At 35.8% G+C, this 17225-nt stretch overlaps 1 protein-coding gene across 1 annotated transcript; it reads left to right on the forward strand.

The window, feature by feature from the left end:
- Positions 1-3137: 3137 nt before the first annotated feature.
- Positions 3138-13307, forward strand: LOC111059455 (pollen-specific leucine-rich repeat extensin-like protein 1). Its single transcript, XM_022347112.2, has 3 exons — positions 3138-3237; positions 5325-5421; positions 10761-13307. Exons 1-3 carry the CDS (start codon positions 3214-3216, stop codon positions 12461-12463), a joined length of 1824 nt encoding a protein of 607 aa, XP_022202804.2. The 5' UTR covers positions 3138-3213; the 3' UTR covers positions 12464-13307.
- Positions 13308-17225: the final 3918 nt, after the last annotated feature.

A 17225-nucleotide genomic window follows, 5' to 3' on the forward strand; every position in this document is an offset into this window, starting at 1 on the left:
TTATTGATAACAAGTTTCGAAAGGAAAGAGGAATAAGGGTGCAGCTACACAGAGAAATCTTTGATCTGCAATCCAATAAGTTCCTAAATCTATATCTCAGATATATGTGGCTGTCCCCTAGGTGAATAGTCATGCATATTAATAACTGAAATTTGTCAAAACTCTCTCTTCACAGTTCGCCGCCAGACAAGCTGATGCCAAGTTCTTTGACGATGATGATGATGAGTGCTGTGGCTGTGAACAGTCACAATGCTGCCAGACTCAGTGTGAACCAGCCTGCAGCAAGAAGCAGAAGTGTCCGTGTGACTGTGAATCGGGCTGCGGCAAGAAATTCAGTCTGCCCAAACTTCCCAAGCTGAAATGCAAGAAAAACAAGAAACAGAAATGTGGCTGTTCCTGTGAGACCTGCAACTGTGGATGTTCTGCTCCATCCTGTTGCCAATCCTGTGGACAATCCTGTGGTCAATCCTGTGGACAATCCTGTGGTCAATCCTGTGGACAATCCTGTGGACAGTCCTGTGGTCAATCCTGTGGTCAATCCTGTGGACAATGCTCCTCTCAATCCTGTGGAAAATCCTGTGGTAAATCCTGCAAGAAATCGTGTAGAAAATCCTGTGGACAATCCTGTTGCCCATCCTGTGGACCATCTTGTAGTTATCCCTGTGCCCCAGCCCCACCAGCATGCTACCAGCCTTGCGCCTTCATCCCCTTGGCTCCACCACAGTTCTGTGGTAGCCATCCAGCCTACTCATTCACTCCAAGCTGTAGTTCCCAATCTTGTGGACCAGCTCCATGTCAACAGTCATGTGGATCCTCATGTCAATCATCTTGTGGATCCCCATGTCAACAATCTTGTGGATCTCCATGTGCTGCCACATATGTGCCAGCACCATGTCCTCAACCATGTGGCTATTCATCATGTGGTCCATCTGCATCTTCTTGTGCACCACAAAAATGTGTTCAATCATGTGCTCTTGCTTCTTGTCCATCACCATGTGGTCAGCCATCTTGTGGATCTCCATGTGGTCAGCCATCTTGTGGATCTCCATGTGGTCAACCATCTTGCGGATCTCCATGTGGTCAGCCATCTTGTGCCTCTCCATGTGGCCAGCCATCTTGTGGATCTCCATGTGGTCAGCCATCTTGTGCCTCTTCATGTGGCCAGCCATCTTGTGGATCTCCATGTGGTCAGCCATCTTGTGCCTCCTCATGTGGTCAGCCATCTTGTTCAACCCCATGCAGGAAGGTGACCTACTACAGACAGTCCTCATGTGGTCAGCCATCTTGTGCATCCCCATGTGGTCAGCCATCTTGTGGGTCCCCATGTGGCCAGCCATCTTGTGCTTCTCCATGTGGCCAGCCATCTTGTGCCTCTCCATGTGGCCAGCCATCTTGTTCATCTCCATGTGGTCAGCCATCTTGTGGATCTCCTTGTGGTCAGCCATCTTGTTCATCACCATGTGGTCAGCCATCTTGTGAATCCTCATGTGATCAGCCATCTTGTGGTCAACCAGAATACGTATACTACTCTGAACAACCATCTTGTTACTCCTGTTATTGAGATGATCCTGATCTCAAAGAAATATATTTTGTATGATTCTTGCTGTTTGAACTGAAAAATGAGAAAGACTTCTACAAAGATTATTATTGGATTGTGAACAAAGGATGTTTATTATCATACAGTAGGCTACGATACAAACTGTGATCAAGCTGTCAGTAGATGCTGAACAGCGATAAATGCTTGAGTTTCTCCATAAATCAAGCTACAAGAGTTTTCACAATGTCTAGCAGCAGTCACATTGAGTGATGCATGATAGCAGGAGCATGAACGTGTTCTCAAGCTGTCGAAAAAACATGTAAATAAAAAAATATTTTTAATTTTTCATATTTGTTGTATTTATTCTATATGCATTCAACTTCTCCAATACAATAATTCACACTTTTGAAATTGAGAAAACAATGATGCCTATTCAGTACTACTCAGTATTTCAGATGAAAATACAATAATTTTAAAGAAGTAGTCTCAATATGATGGAGTTATAGTGAGATGTACAATATAACCGTTCATAATCTATCAAAATTTTCATTGTGACGACTCCAAACGATTCAACTGAGTGAACAATATTTCAGAGTAGTTTCTGAATGAACATACTCGACCAATATACATGAAACAGTACTAAAACAATAAACATGCTTTACTAACTATGCTAGGAGATATTTGGATAACTAAACATAGGCTGTATAATGTTTCATATATTTTTATCAACCAACCACTATCATCGATTTTCATGAACGGAACTAGAGCTCTGGAAACGGAGGCATTACAAAAGATTGCAGAAATTCATGATAGATCATTTTTTTGAAACTTAAATCAATGGGGAATATGAAATATTCAATAAAGTATTTGAATCTTCAATTTCATCTCATCTATGATCGTTTCTGTGACTAGTTTAAACGAGAGTCTCTAAACTAAAATTTTAATCATTATTGAAAGCCACAAGAACCAATTTCAAAGAGCCTTCCTCAATTCATTGGTTCTTGTGAAATTATTCAATCACGGATGAAGTCTAACAGTCTTTTGTGCAACTGAGCCCTAATCTTGTATTTAAACTGTTACTCTCCTGCAGAACTACTGCAGAACTGAAAAATGCGATAATAGAATATCCTGTAACTTATTTGGGTATCTATTCTTTTCAAAGACAAGAAAAATCACAATTGAATAAAAATTTCAAAATAATTTTAAGGAGAACGTTGAAATTGGTGATGGGATAGCTATTCTACAATCGATGATGCAGTGATCGACCATAGAGAAATGAAACCAGAGACGAGATGAGAGTGAATCAATGATCGATTAGGACAGGAAAAATGGTGGGAAATTGTGAAAAAATGGAAGAAAATTCGTGGGAAGGAAGAATCAGCGAAGCGGTCCGACACGTGAAAAAACGGAGGAAAGTGAGAGAGGTAATAGAGTTTGTGTGGAGATAACAAAGGATGGTATACTAGTTCGTAGAAGAGAGAAAGGTTGATGTAGTGGGTGTGCAGATGAAAAAGGATGGAAATTGAGTTCATTACTTTGCTTTTTTAAGTGATGCTGAACGGGAGTGATCAATTGTTTCCTGACCGATCACAGATAGTTTTCTTCCTCATTCACAACCAATCTCAACTACCGTTCATTCAAGTCTGCAATTATTTCTGTCTGCTTACACTCTCACAATGGTCTACGATGTCAACTTGATTGTAAGTACCTGAAAAATTTATATATTTTTACAATTTCTTGATGAAATTTATCTTCATCACTCTATATTATAGTGATGTGGGTTGAGCTAACTTGATGTGTGACTCTAGTTGTGGGTTAAGTGGAAGAGGGGGCTTTTAAGCCCTGTACACGCACATCGATTTTTGTACGTACAATATTTTGCCGTCCCTATGAATTCTATTAGATTAAACGGAACTTGACACACATCATCTGTTTGAAATCATCTGCCCAGTCTAACAGGATTTATAAAGGTGCGTACAGATTTACGCGCCACGAACATGAAAAATTCACTTTTAATCAGCTGATGCCAAGCTTTTTATATCTGTATCTTAACGTTTCTGTAAAAATACAGAAATAATCAGCTGATTAAAAGTGAATTGCTCATGTTCACGGGGCGTATATCTGTACGCACCTTTAGGACTGCAAAATCTGAAGAAAAATCGATGTGTGTGTAGCTAGCCTTAGTGCTTCAATTTGATCACATCGCACTTTCGATGTTATAATGTGCAAATAAAAAGACATTTTTATTCATCTTTCTATCCATATACATTATTGATTCATGTTTAGAGCTTGTGTATAATAAGTGAGGCCCACACATAATGACAGTGGAAAAAGATAGAAGAACAGCGGCTGATTCGCTGCCATGCTACTGCCTTCCATAGCTCATACCATCATTGTCTGATGAAAGAACAACTGTTCAGTATCCTTGTTCAAAATAATTAATCATATTTTATTCGTTGAAAAAAATTCAATTTACAATGGTTTAATAATACATTTTCATGATTTAGATTCAATATTTTGTTGATTAATTATATTTCTACATTGTAAACAAACGATCAAGCAATGGTGGAAAAGGATAGATCCATCTGCTTTATCGGATGATAGACAAGGATAGCAACATCAATGTTAATGAAATACTGTTATTATAACGTGAACCTCACTATAGGAAGTGACATTGGATTGAAGCTTTATATCCGAGAGGATCTTTCTGTCAATATAAGCTATAAGAATAAATAAATAACGTCTAGCACTTTTCCAGTTAATATATCGTTAAGAAGAAATGAACCAGAGCATCTGTTCAAATCAATTATTTTCCTCAATGATAGCAGTTAAAAAATAGATGTTTCATTTCAAGGAGACCTAACAATTCCAACTATCAACTAAAAACTATTAATTGAACACTCAATTTTTGTGATGAGAATAGTGAACCACAACTTGTGATAATTTGATTTCAAGTCTTCTATCAAGTTTACATTTAATCACTGAGGCTCACAAGAACTATAGTTTAATTATCATAAGATGAGATGAATTATTATTCGGGCCAACTTGTCTTGTTCAGTCTATCATTTTTATAACAATCCTGTAGAGTTCAGTGAATTCAACATTTGAACATTTGATTTTGTTATCAAGGATTAGTTTCTCATCTGTAGAATTACAGGAGAACTAATTCAATGATAAGCTGGGATGAATTATTATTTGAATAACTGTAGTTATAGCTTTCTACTTCCTTTTCAAAAATGCACAGTTTTCCATAATGATAGAAAATCAATTTGATCCAATCATTCACTCTGGAACTGTAGCATTGTTAAGAGTTTCATTCTAAATATAAGATCAATTCAATATTCTAACAATGATAAAATGATACACACGTAGAATGGACAGTCGAATTCAAACTGCAGAAATGAGGTTTCTAAGGAGTGTATTTGGTTGCACTAGAGTTGATAGAATCAGAAATACTGATATAAGACAGGTTTTATTGGTTGCTCCTCTGCATGGAAGAATTATACAAAATAGACGCAACTGGTGCAGTCATTTGGATAGAATGTCACCTGGAAGAATGCCCGTTGTAGTCCAAAACTATAGACCTACAGGAAAAAGAGATGTAGGGAGGTCAAGAAAGAGATGGTACCGGAACAGGTTAATTAATAAACCTAATCCCTGAAGTGAAGATGATGAGATGATGATGATGATAAAATGCAACATTATGAAACTTCATTGAACTCTGATTCTCATAATTTTATTAAGATTTTGACGGAAATAATTATTGTTGAAAAATTGTTAATTGCAGGCTACTCTATTACTAGGATGGACTGCAATGTGTTACGGCAAAATGATGGATAATGCCGACGAACCCAAATCTGTTATCAAGGAATATAAAGCAGGCAGTAAGTAACATTTTGATGAAAAATTAATCTTTCAACTCTTAAAAAATACTTGGTCATGGTTCCCCAAAGACCATTAAATTTGAATCCTAATTAAATACAACGAGTGCCAATCAGAGAATCCTTTTCAAGAAAGCTTTCTTCTCTGATTGGTTCTCGTGACATTTAATTATGATTAAAATTCTACATGCTTTTGTGCAACCGGGCCTCGATATCTCAAGGCAAGGAATTCAGGAGTAATGAATTTCATGAAATACTTCTATATCTTAAATAGTATTACACTATTTCTAATGCTGAATTTGCACACTACGGTGACATTGAACAGTGAAAAATTTTAATAGCCATGAGTTCTTATCGTATTTTTCATACTAACTCGGCCGGGCTGAGTGAGATTAGACCAATGAGAACTCTCAGGAACTATATTATTCTCACTGTTCACTGTCACTTTTGTGTGCAAATCCAGCTTCATACTTTCAAAAAAAGTCTTAAACTTTTATCAAGCCAGACCTAAAGATCAGATGAATTACGATTTAATTCAATGTAATTGGAATGTATCTTCCATTGTTTAATCACCTTGGTCCTGTTAATTGAATCCATCATGTTTTCTCATTCACTCGACTTTTTTATATTAATATTGGGCTTTGAAGCCTGTTGTTCCTTTTCCTAATCAATGTAGAAATAAATGAATAAACAGATTAAAATCAAATCAATATTCCGACCTTTATTGGTGGGTTTATGATTGTTTTTCAGTGTTATGTAGATGGTGTTCTGGTGGATTTGCATATTGGATTAAAAAGACTTGAAGTTGTCAAAACAATAAATTTATTGAGACGGTTCAAGATACTATAGTGAGGTCCACGTCATGGCAGTGGAAGAAGATAGGAAAACAGTGTTACCAATTCTCTGCCTTGCCACTTCCTTCTATAGAATAGGCTTTAGAGGATACCGGTGCATCTGATGTAATATCAACTATGCATTTTCGAATGGAAATTGAAAAAGTCTTCGGGGTGAATTACAGCATTTATTTGGATTTTCTTTTAATAATAATATGCATTTTCGTTTTGAAATGATTAATCATATTTTATTTGTCAAGAAATAATCTTCTAATGATTGAATTATGAAGTTTAAGACACTTATGAATGAATATTTTTATTATTCGTTGTTAAAAACCGATTTGGCAACGTTGAGGAGCTATAAAAGGCAAAGCATCATCTGCTTTGTCGAATGATAGACTAGAATAGCAACACCGATGTTGATTCTCTGCCTTGCCACTGCCTTCTATAGAATAGGCTTCAGGTGATACAGGTGCATCTGATTCAATATCAACTATGCATTTTCGGATGGAACTTGGAAAAGTCTTCGGGGTGAATTACAGCATTTAATTTGGATTTTCGTTTGATAATAATACGAATTTTCGTTTAAAATGATCAATCATATTTTATTTGTCAAGAAATAATCTTCAAATGATTGAACTATTAAGTTTGAGACTCAAATAATTGAATATTTTTCTTGTTCGTTGTTAAAAACCGATTTGGCAACGTTGCGTAGCTATAAAAGGATAGCATCATATGCTTTGTTGTGGGTAACGAGGACCCACTATAGTCTCAGTTGTAACTCAGTTATCAATCTCTAGTAAACTAAAAGCTTGAATATTGAGCAGCAGAATGTATAGTGTGGGTGAAGACCAATAAACGTTGAGCTCTATTGTGAGGCTAGACACACCCATATATTCCAAATATGGTAATTTATTGAAGTTTTTCGGTTTATCTTTTGACAGTTTGACATCTTGTGAGACCGGAGTCCCCGTAATGAAAGCAACAAATATGAAGAGTAGATTAACTAACAAAATCTAATGGATGATACAAGAATGAAAATTGTACATTTTTCATTCTTACTCAAATTATCCATTTTGTTTCGTTTCTACTCTCTCAATTTCTCTCTCTCAATTTATTGTTGGTTAACGGTTCTCATGACGGTTCTATTTGAAATACTTGAGCGTGTCTCGACCAATGACAGTAGAGCTCGACTTTCATTCGTCAACAGCTAATGGCCAATCGTAGTAGGGCTTCACTCATTCTATACTCATATCCTGCTAATCCTGTTCATGAGAGATTGATAATGGTGTGACAACCAAGACAATTATCTCTCATATATATTTTTTTAAATTAGTGGTTCTGACAGTATCAAGTAGTTTCCATCCGTTAGGATTACATTAGCATTACATTACATTCCATTCGTTAGGATTACTTCTTCTGAAGAGAAGCCAAACCTTATATTATTATAAGATCAAAATGTATGTGTTTGTGCTGCTGAAGAATCATAACCTCTTAAGAATCATAAACCTCTCTTCGACTAATATGCAACCAGAATTCGGGAACGGAATAGTAAGGGCTATAGTGAGGTCCACGTTATAATGGCAGTGGATGAAAATAGAAGAATAGCGATGCCGATTCTCTTCATTAATTAATTATATTTCTACACTGTCAAAAACATAACTGGCATCGTTGTGGACCTAGAAAAGGATAGTACCACCGACTTTGTCAAATGATAGACAAGGATAGCAAAACTCAAGTTCATCAAATACAGTCATTATAACGTGGACCTCACTATATAAGACTGTTTTCTCGTTTCTTATCCTTTTATGATTGAGATGTTTTGTCATTGTTGTTGAATAAATGAATAAATTATAGATCAAATCTATATGCAGACCCATTCTGGTAGATTCATATTTTGAATTGAAAGACTAGATGCTGTCTGTTCAATTTCATTCAGTATGGATGACTAGCACGATATAACCTTGACAACTTCTCAGAATAGTTATTTGTGCAACTAGTGCGCAAAGTGTCAGTTTGCTGCACCGAAAGAAACGTTTGGTTTCTCGAGAATGGTTTCTCGAGTGCAGCAGAGGAACTTTGCGCACGTATTTCACATTAAGTTTTTCCTACAGTTACCATTGAATATGAAAAGTGGGTAATTATGGGTAAAATTGCCTGAAAAGTTTATCTGTGTAATTTTATTATTGATAAAAACCTTAATTTATTGTCAAATTGAATAAAAATGTTGTCCTTGGTTATAATATCTAATACTAATAATTAGCGCGTTGTGCTTGGTTGCACCTCTGCTCACTATAGCAGCCACAGCAGTCACTGTTACCAACTTCATTTTGATTTTGCTGCACTGTTGCTCCATATAACCTACTAAGTATTTTGCGTTGCCATGTTGCAAATCTGGAGTGCAGAAAAATTTTTCCCGCACTAGAGCGGAAAAGTGATTCTTTGCGTTCTGTAATCAGTGCAGCAATGGCCACTTTTCAACGTAACTGTAGGAAAAATATATATCACTTGAATGTAACAATTTGAGGAAAACTAGAATCTTCCATCATCCAAGCTCTCGATCAAAGACCATCCTGGATAGATCGCGTCAGTCAGTAAACATATACTTCAACTTGAAGAAAAAAAAAACACTTGTCGATCAGACTACACTTTACTTGATCTTGATGGCAGTGTCACAGATCACAAATATATTCATCAAAAATGTCACTGATAACCATCAATAATATTGGAATAATTGGAGAGTTGATCAATATTGATAACACTCTCGTGTAGAGTATTTGAATAACTGACTCTTGATACGAATATCAAGACCATAACTGTTATTGATCTATATTACTGTATTGATCTATGTTATCATTCAATAACTAACTGTTATTGAATATATTGACTTTGATTTGCAAATTGATTTTAATTTGATTTGTATTATTCTCTTTTACTTCTTAGTTCCAAGTTATTTTCCATCAGAACTCTTTCCCCACACACATACTTGTCTATGTGGGGAAAATTCACAAGTGTTTTATATTATTATTTATACATGTACTGCATTTGTAATGATTTTGTGAATAAACTCTATTTGAAATGAATTGAAAAATATTCAGATTTAGTCTGACCAATTTCATAGCCTGAGTTGTTTAGAGTATTGTGTATTGTGCTGATGTTGTGATTTATTGAGGCGAATTTCTCTCTAATCAGCTTTTTGAGTTGATTGTCGTTGAAATTCATACTTTTTGTGAAATCGAAAATAACGCATTTTATCAGGTCATTTTTTCAATAATTTGGTTGATTCATACTCGTTCTTATTATGGTCAAGATCTCAAACTGAATTATTGGTTTATCCTGTCAACATCGAATTACTAACACCAATGGAGTATCTAATTCTTTATTCATTGAAAACTTTTTTATGAATTGTTTTTGTATTTTAGTTAAGTCCATGTTATAACGACAGTATATTTGATTGACATTGGTGTTGCTATCCTTGTCTATCATTCCACAAAGCAGATAGCGCTATCCTCTTCTCCCTCCGCAACGATGCCAGATCGTTTCTCAACAATATTGAAATATAATAAATCAATAAAATACTCCACTTCTACATTTCCACCTCTGCCATTAAAACGTGGATCTCAAAATAGAGAGTGTGACAAAATTTGATCGATTTTAAAGCTTGTAATTGATAATTTGATTTGAGATAATGATTTGGTAATCTTGGTTCTAATACAGAGATATCACATTAAATGGAAAACCATATCATATGAAATATGCAGTACAACATGAGTAAACAACATAGGTGAAGAATAGACTGAATTTGAATCGTAATATTGAAGGTTACCAGTACGGATTATTAGTATTATATAACTCTTTATTAGTATTATACTAATTCAAATGCAGTATGTAATTCAACCTAGCTCTTTAGTGGTTTCCAGTTGAAACCTAGAAATATCACATTGAATAGTGTTCAGTATAGTGCTGTAAAACAACGTTTGTTCAAACACAACACAGTTTTGCGGTCACCCATCCAGAGAATCGACCGGGACTCGTTACTTCAATATTAATGAGTTAGTGCTCTATGATTAGTATCAGATATTGGAGCATAGTGATTATTATAGTGAGACTGTTGGTAACGAAGTGCAATAATATAAATAGAAAAGAATATATATTTTTGTCAAACATGTACAGTGTGAATTTAAAAAAAATATTAATCAAAACTAGTGATTACATAATAGAAGTCAATAATATGGAAATAAATGATTGTCAAACTTGTGCAAAGAATACAGAGTGAACCCTTTCCACTAAAAAAGAGCACTATGAAGTCAAAGATGATCATTCTATTGGCTTAGTGGAGAAGAAGCTATACTATTTCAACACCCTCTTTCTTTTTCTTGAAGAGCTTCATCGAATGAAGTTGGAGACGTACAGTTGAAGTCACACTTAAAAGTTGAATGAATTTGATGATGCCACACTTGAAAGTGAAAGTTGAAAGTTGAATGAAAACTGTGTTTTGCGTTTGCGCAGATCTGAATGAGAAGCTGACCATCGATCACGTGACCTACGACAACCCACGTGGTGCGACAAAGAAGGCGAAGCTGGCCGACAGGGAGGAGGGGAGAAGTGTGACCTTGAACTTGAACCGTGACGATGATGACGATGATGATGATGAAGATGATTCACCCCCCACCACGATGTTGACTGAGCCTTCATCTCTGAAACCAATCGGCATGAGACGACCAGTTTCAACCTCACCAGAACCCACAATCCCCGAGGACCTCCTCAGGGAGGTTAGCCTCATGAAGATCCCTCAGTACGACCTGCCGAAAACAATCACCTCGATCCGAACTCAACCGTTGAAAAGTTTCAAAGATGATTTCCCCAGCTACGAGAACGACGACATCATGAAACCTGAGTACAGTAAATACTTCAACGACGATTACCAAGTGCCTGTGGAGTACCAGAAATTCAATTTCAAATCACAACTACCAAAGGATGACACCGAGAAACATGTGAAGATCGAAATCGGGAAAACGAAAGTGAAAACAATTGTTGATGAACCTATAATCATCACAAAAACTAAACTTATAGATTACAATACCTTGGAGGGAAGCACAACCCCAGACACATATACCTCCTACTATCACGATCATTACAGGAATGTACATAAAGATAAAGTGAGGGCTGGTTGTTATAACTGTTATGGTGGTGGACCTATGTATAACCCCCCGATGTATAAACCTCGTTTACCTTATCCTCCACCACCTCGACCTCTCCATTACCCCTTGGGGAGCCCCTATATACCCAGGTATGCCCCCAGGTATGCAAGGTCCAGGTATGTGAGACCAGTCTACCGACCTACCGTGATGAGGTACCCACCTCCAAGGCATCTCCACTATCGACCACCCTACAGGAGACCTAGACCTGTCTATCTACCTCGACCTCCTAGAATACATCCTCCTTACTGGTACCCCCCACCGCCTCCTCATCATCCTCCACCTCCACCTCCTCCTCCTCCTAGAGTCCCTCCCCCTAAACCCTCCTGTCCCCCGAGTAAAGTTGTGAAAGAAGTTCATGTGCACCATTTTCCGACGCCTTCGAAAATCGAGAAAATTCCGGTACCAGTTGCGATACTGGAGGCTAACCATGATGAAAATTATGAGCATGATTCTATCATAGAACCGGGGCCCTATGATGAGGAGGGATTAGATAGTGATGAACATGCCGAGCTACAGGAGATAAACGCGCACTTGGATGAAGCATTGAGAAACAACAAAAAGGAGCTTGATAAAAATTTGGAAAACGGACAAAGATATATAATAGAACAGGAGGACAAGGATAGAGGTGGGACCGGAAGTGGTAGCAACGAAAACGAATACAAAAAACCAAACTACAACAAAGTCATCGATCAAGCTCTAGTGAAAAACCGGAAAGAGTTAGAAAAAAACCTGAAAGACGGACCCGATATCGTGAAAACTGCATATCTACCAGATGATGGCATCTACAATCTACATAAGTTCGCAGATAAAAATCATTTATACAATTTTCCTGTCAAAACTAAAAGTAAAGGCCAAAAGACGTCCTCCTCGTCAAACGCTAATGACTACAAGTTGCATGTGGAGAGTTTGAAAGATTTCGAGCCGAGGAAGATTCTACATGATGGCACGCCGATACGGTACATACTGACTAATAAGATGAGCTATAATCATACAAAACCGCAGGAAGCTTGAGAATCGGTGAATTTTGTAAAGTGAATAACTGAACAGAGAGTGAGTTGTTAAGAAAAATGGCGTTACAAATCAAACAGTCTTCAACCGTAGACGAATAATAAATAATATTGGCATGTATGCAGTGAGTATAGAATCTCTTCTTCTGTCTTCATCCTACTTGAACTGTTGATATAAATTTTAATGAGATGAAATATTATCCTACACTTTTACAACAGTACTCACGATTTTGTTGCTTGTCGGACGCGTTTCGTGGCACTGAGTCACATTCTCAGCGTACAAGGAGTAGCTAGATACTCTGAGTATCTACCTTCTCCTTGTACGTTGAAGATTTTGCTCAGTATCACAAAACGCGTCCGACAAGCAGCAAAATCGTGAGTACTGTTGAAAAAGTGCAAGATAATAACACAATTTATTATAAACAGTGGAGAATGTTACATGCTATTATAAGTATGTTGATTCTACCTCTTCTCTATGATTCAACTCCAACAAGTGTCATGATTATGTTTGGAACTTAGATTGTTTCGAGCTCAAAATTCAGGTCTGTGTTACAAATGAAGTTTAAAACAAAACATCAGGTCTGAGATTAATTTTTTTGGAATTGATTTGAAAAATTGTTTCCTTTTACTTACATTAGATCTGAAACCTATTTTTGTGTAGGATACAAAATCAGTCACCATAAAGTATATTGAACAAATATACAAAGTAATTTTGTTTCATTTGAATAGGCCTATAAGTTTTCTCTCATATTTTAAATGGGATTGAATACAGGAAAAAGAATTATGATTTAATGAGATCAATGTTACAATCGGAGCTTAGAATACAACATAAGATCTGAAACCTATTTTTGTGTAGGATACAAAATCAGTCACCATAAAGTATATTGAACAAATATACAAAGTAATTTTGTTTCATTTAGATATAAGTTTTCTCTCATATTTAAAAATGGGATTAAATACAGGAAGAAAGAAAAAGAATTATGATTCAATGATGAATTTATATAATTAAATTTGAATATTTTGGTGAAATTTTGTGTACATTAGTAAACTAAATAATTTGAAACTAGCGTGAAATCTGAAACCAATTATTCTGTGGGCTACAGCAGATGTAATAAATATTCTTCAAAAAAATGTTTCGCATATCCATAGACTTCATTCTTCAATCAAAGTAATTTTATTTTCAGAAATATTTCATTCAATATTCTTTGATTAATATTGTGAGTAGAGTGGAAGAGTGTGAACGTTTAAAAAGTATGATAATACTGTATTTTTGAATTTATGTATGTCTTTCATTAACTTTGATCTAAACTACGATGAGTAGGCTATAATATTTTTGTGAGTTTTAAACCTTCTTCGAAGAACTTTCGTGGAGTAATCTCAGGTTAAGGAAACGTTTTTGTGCTACAAAAATTTGAAGTGGAGAAGTGAGCCCATATTGCAACTCCACCATGATTTATACTCGCTTCGAAAAACTCATGTAGTTCCAATTTCATAAACGAAATCTGAATTGTTAATATTGTGTCTAAATTCATGTTTGTGTTGTTCATTGAACGTGAAATACCTCATGTGTAAATTTTGTAATTATTATAATGATTTTTATACTAATTTGAGGTTGTTTATTGTTTCCATCACAATACCTTGAAGTAATCTCAATGAATTATATTGAAGCGTGAAGCTCGTCAATCACTTTTCAAAAAAACTTTATTCAACATCTTCAATTGTGAATTTTCTCGTCGAATGAAAAAGAATTGAATTAAAATGGCATTGTCAACTGCTGTTTTGAACAGTGGAGCAGTAATAATTGCGAAATTACTAATCCTTTCTCCATCAAAAATCATCTACAGTAGTTCAATCTCTTTTGAAAAAAATCATTTACAGTATATTGAACAAATATTGATTTTGTTCTATTTGAATATTACTTTTCTCTCATATCAGAATATGAGAATTAAAATGGCATTGTCAACTACTGTTTTGATCAGTGGAGCAGTAATTGCGAAATCACTAATCCCTTTTCCATCAAAAATCATTTACAGTAGTTCAATCTCTTTTGAAAAAAATCATTTACAGTATATTGAACAAATATTGATTTTGTTCTATTTGAATATTACTTTTCTCTCATATTCTGAATAGGATTGAATGCAGGGAGAAAGAAAAATAATCATGAATTAATAATGAATTTATAAAATTAAATTTCAATATTTTAGTAGTTCATTATAATATTTCTACATGGTTCAAAAACTTGTTGGCAACCAGTGATGAGCTAGAAATGATAGAGCTATCTGCTTTGTTTGATGACACACAATAATAGCAAACCGTTGTTACACAGCTGCAGACTTTATGACAGGAATCTCACTATGATGGTTGTCAGTTTCTCTTTCTGGAAAAAAATAATAAATCATTTCTCAGTTGCTACTGCTATTAGACATTCTCATCACTCTGAACTAGTCTCCTACTTAGTTTAGTTTCGGAAAAATATACACCAGAGATCGTGCTGTGCAGTTAACAATCTTTATTGTAAAACAATCTAGACTCTAAACAATTCAAAACATTTTTTAGTTGCTTCTGCAATTATGATATATTTTTATCTCTCTGAACTAGTCTCCTACTCAGTTTAGATTCGGAAATACACACCAGAGATCGTGCTGTGCAGTTAACAATCTTTATCGTAGAACAATCTAAAATCTAAACAATCCAAAACATTTTTCAGTTACTTCGGCAATTATGATATATTTTTATCTCTCTGAACTAGTCTCCTACTCAGTTTAGATTCGGAAATATACACCAGAGATCGTGCTGTGTAGTTAACAATCTTTATCGTAAAACAATCTAAAAAGTATACGTTTTCTGTGGTACTGGTTAGTCTTTTGACAGTAGCCTACTATTGATCGAAAGTGAAATTATTTTTTTTAAGAAGTGGCGAAGAAAGAATTAAAGGTTGAGTGATTAGTGCTGAGTTAAAACCGGAAGGAAATCAAATTCGACATCTATATCATAGTCATTGAATATAGCTTTGTTACATTTCATTGGAGATAACAAATTAATTATTAGCCTTTCTTTCTCACTACCTCTCTCCACTACTCACTCCTCACCTATCTTACTCTCTCCGTCACACTCATTGATTCAATATCACTTTCTCTTTCTCTCTCAAACCTGCTCTGTTCCTAAAAGTGAATCCTCTTGAACATGCTATCTTTCTTCTTTCTTTATCTAGTCTACCTGCCTCACTCTCCTACTCTCTTACTCTCTCCCACAATCTTAATCAACTAAGGCTACTTCTCCGTCACTCTCTTCTTCTCTGCTTTATCTAGCCACCCTGCCACACTCTCTTACTCCTTTACTCTCTCCCACAATCTCAATCAAATAAAGATTTTTCTCTTTCCCTCTCTCTGCAAATCTTTATCTGAATCACGTCCGAAACTAGGCCTATTATGAGACACTGACCATCGTCCAGGAACTGGTGTTTTGTAATCTGTAATTTCAATGCTTGATCAAGCGATTCTCATTCGATTATGAGATGTTTTACGTTCCACCTTGTTGAATCTTCATTAACCTAGGGTCGATTTGCTTTGAGGTGACTGAGACCACGAATTTGAGATTGATTATTAAATAAAATTATTCATTTGAAAGTGGTAAGATGTTTTATATAAAATTAGCCGTCAGGCTAGCTTCGCTCGCCATATCCGTCTAGCATGACCCCCGACTGGATCGTCCAAGAATGAGATCAGCAGGCTCGCTTCGATCGCCTGCATTTTTCATTTGAGCATTTTTATTATATGCTAGGACGATCCAGTCGGGGGCCCAGACAAAACGTGTGGCTAAACGGATATGGCGAGCGAAGCGAGCCTGACGACTAGTAATATAATATTCCCAGGAATAGCTCTGATTGAAGTAGCAGTGCCCAATCAATTTTTCCGCGATAAATGCATTTCAATATTCAACTTGGTGCCAACCTAACAAAGTCAACTCAACTTAATGCCAACCTGACAAAATTATTAATTTAGTTACCAGCTAACAACTGTTTCGAAGAGGTACTCTCTAGATTAAAGTTCTATAGTAACATATGATATGGACAATTTTCAATTATAATTAAGAGAATAAGAATAATATACATGCTCAAAGACGAACTTTAAACCCTTAAAAAACACCCTTACAGTTTAAATATTGCCAAAAGATTTCTTAGTGCGCCTCTAAAGGGCCAACTGAACATACCTACCAAATTTGAACGTTTTTGGTCCGGTAGATTTTTAGTTCTGCGAGTCAGTGAGTGAGTGCCATTTCGCTTTTATATATATATAGATGGGATTTAGAAATGAGGTGCCCCTGGGCCAATTTTTCCAAACTGACTCTAGCTAGAGCTCACCTCTGAAATAACAAATAAAACTAATAGCAGGCCTATATTCCGATTGCTTGAACACCATTCCACGATTCAACTTCGAAATCATTGTAATTTATAGCGGAGGGTAATAGTTTTAGCGGAAAGAGGCTGAACTCGAAACTTTAAAAATATGAGAGTGGTTATGCTAACATGAGCCACGCATCAAATGCAACGAGCAGTCTAATATTTTAACAGTGACGTACATGAGTGACGTTTTCAAGCTGCCTGCTTCCTATTGGTAGGAGTCTGTGAGGGTGGAATGGTGACAAAAACTGAGTTTTCAATTCTTCAACGTTTTTATTATTCTCTTCCCATCAACCAACTCTCATGAGAGCTACGAATAATTTTCTTCTATTCACATCATTCTGCTAATGGTGTCAAATATTCAAAA

This window comes from Nilaparvata lugens, chromosome 11 (assembly GCF_014356525.2).
Source record: "Nilaparvata lugens isolate BPH chromosome 11, ASM1435652v1, whole genome shotgun sequence".
NCBI classification, from domain to species: Eukaryota; Metazoa; Arthropoda; class Insecta; order Hemiptera; family Delphacidae; genus Nilaparvata; species Nilaparvata lugens.

Bases quoted from the DNA above. Each gene is read 5' to 3' on its own strand.
- LOC111059455 (XM_022347112.2), top strand. From the start codon at position 3,214: ATGGTCTACGATGTCAACTTGATT. The intron at 3,238-5,324 runs GTAAGTACCTGA...TGTTAATTGCAG, and splicing joins TCTACGATGTCAACTTGATT to GCTACTCTATTACTAGGATG. The intron at 5,422-10,760 runs GTAAGTAACATT...GCGTTTGCGCAG, and splicing joins CAAGGAATATAAAGCAGGCA to ATCTGAATGAGAAGCTGACC.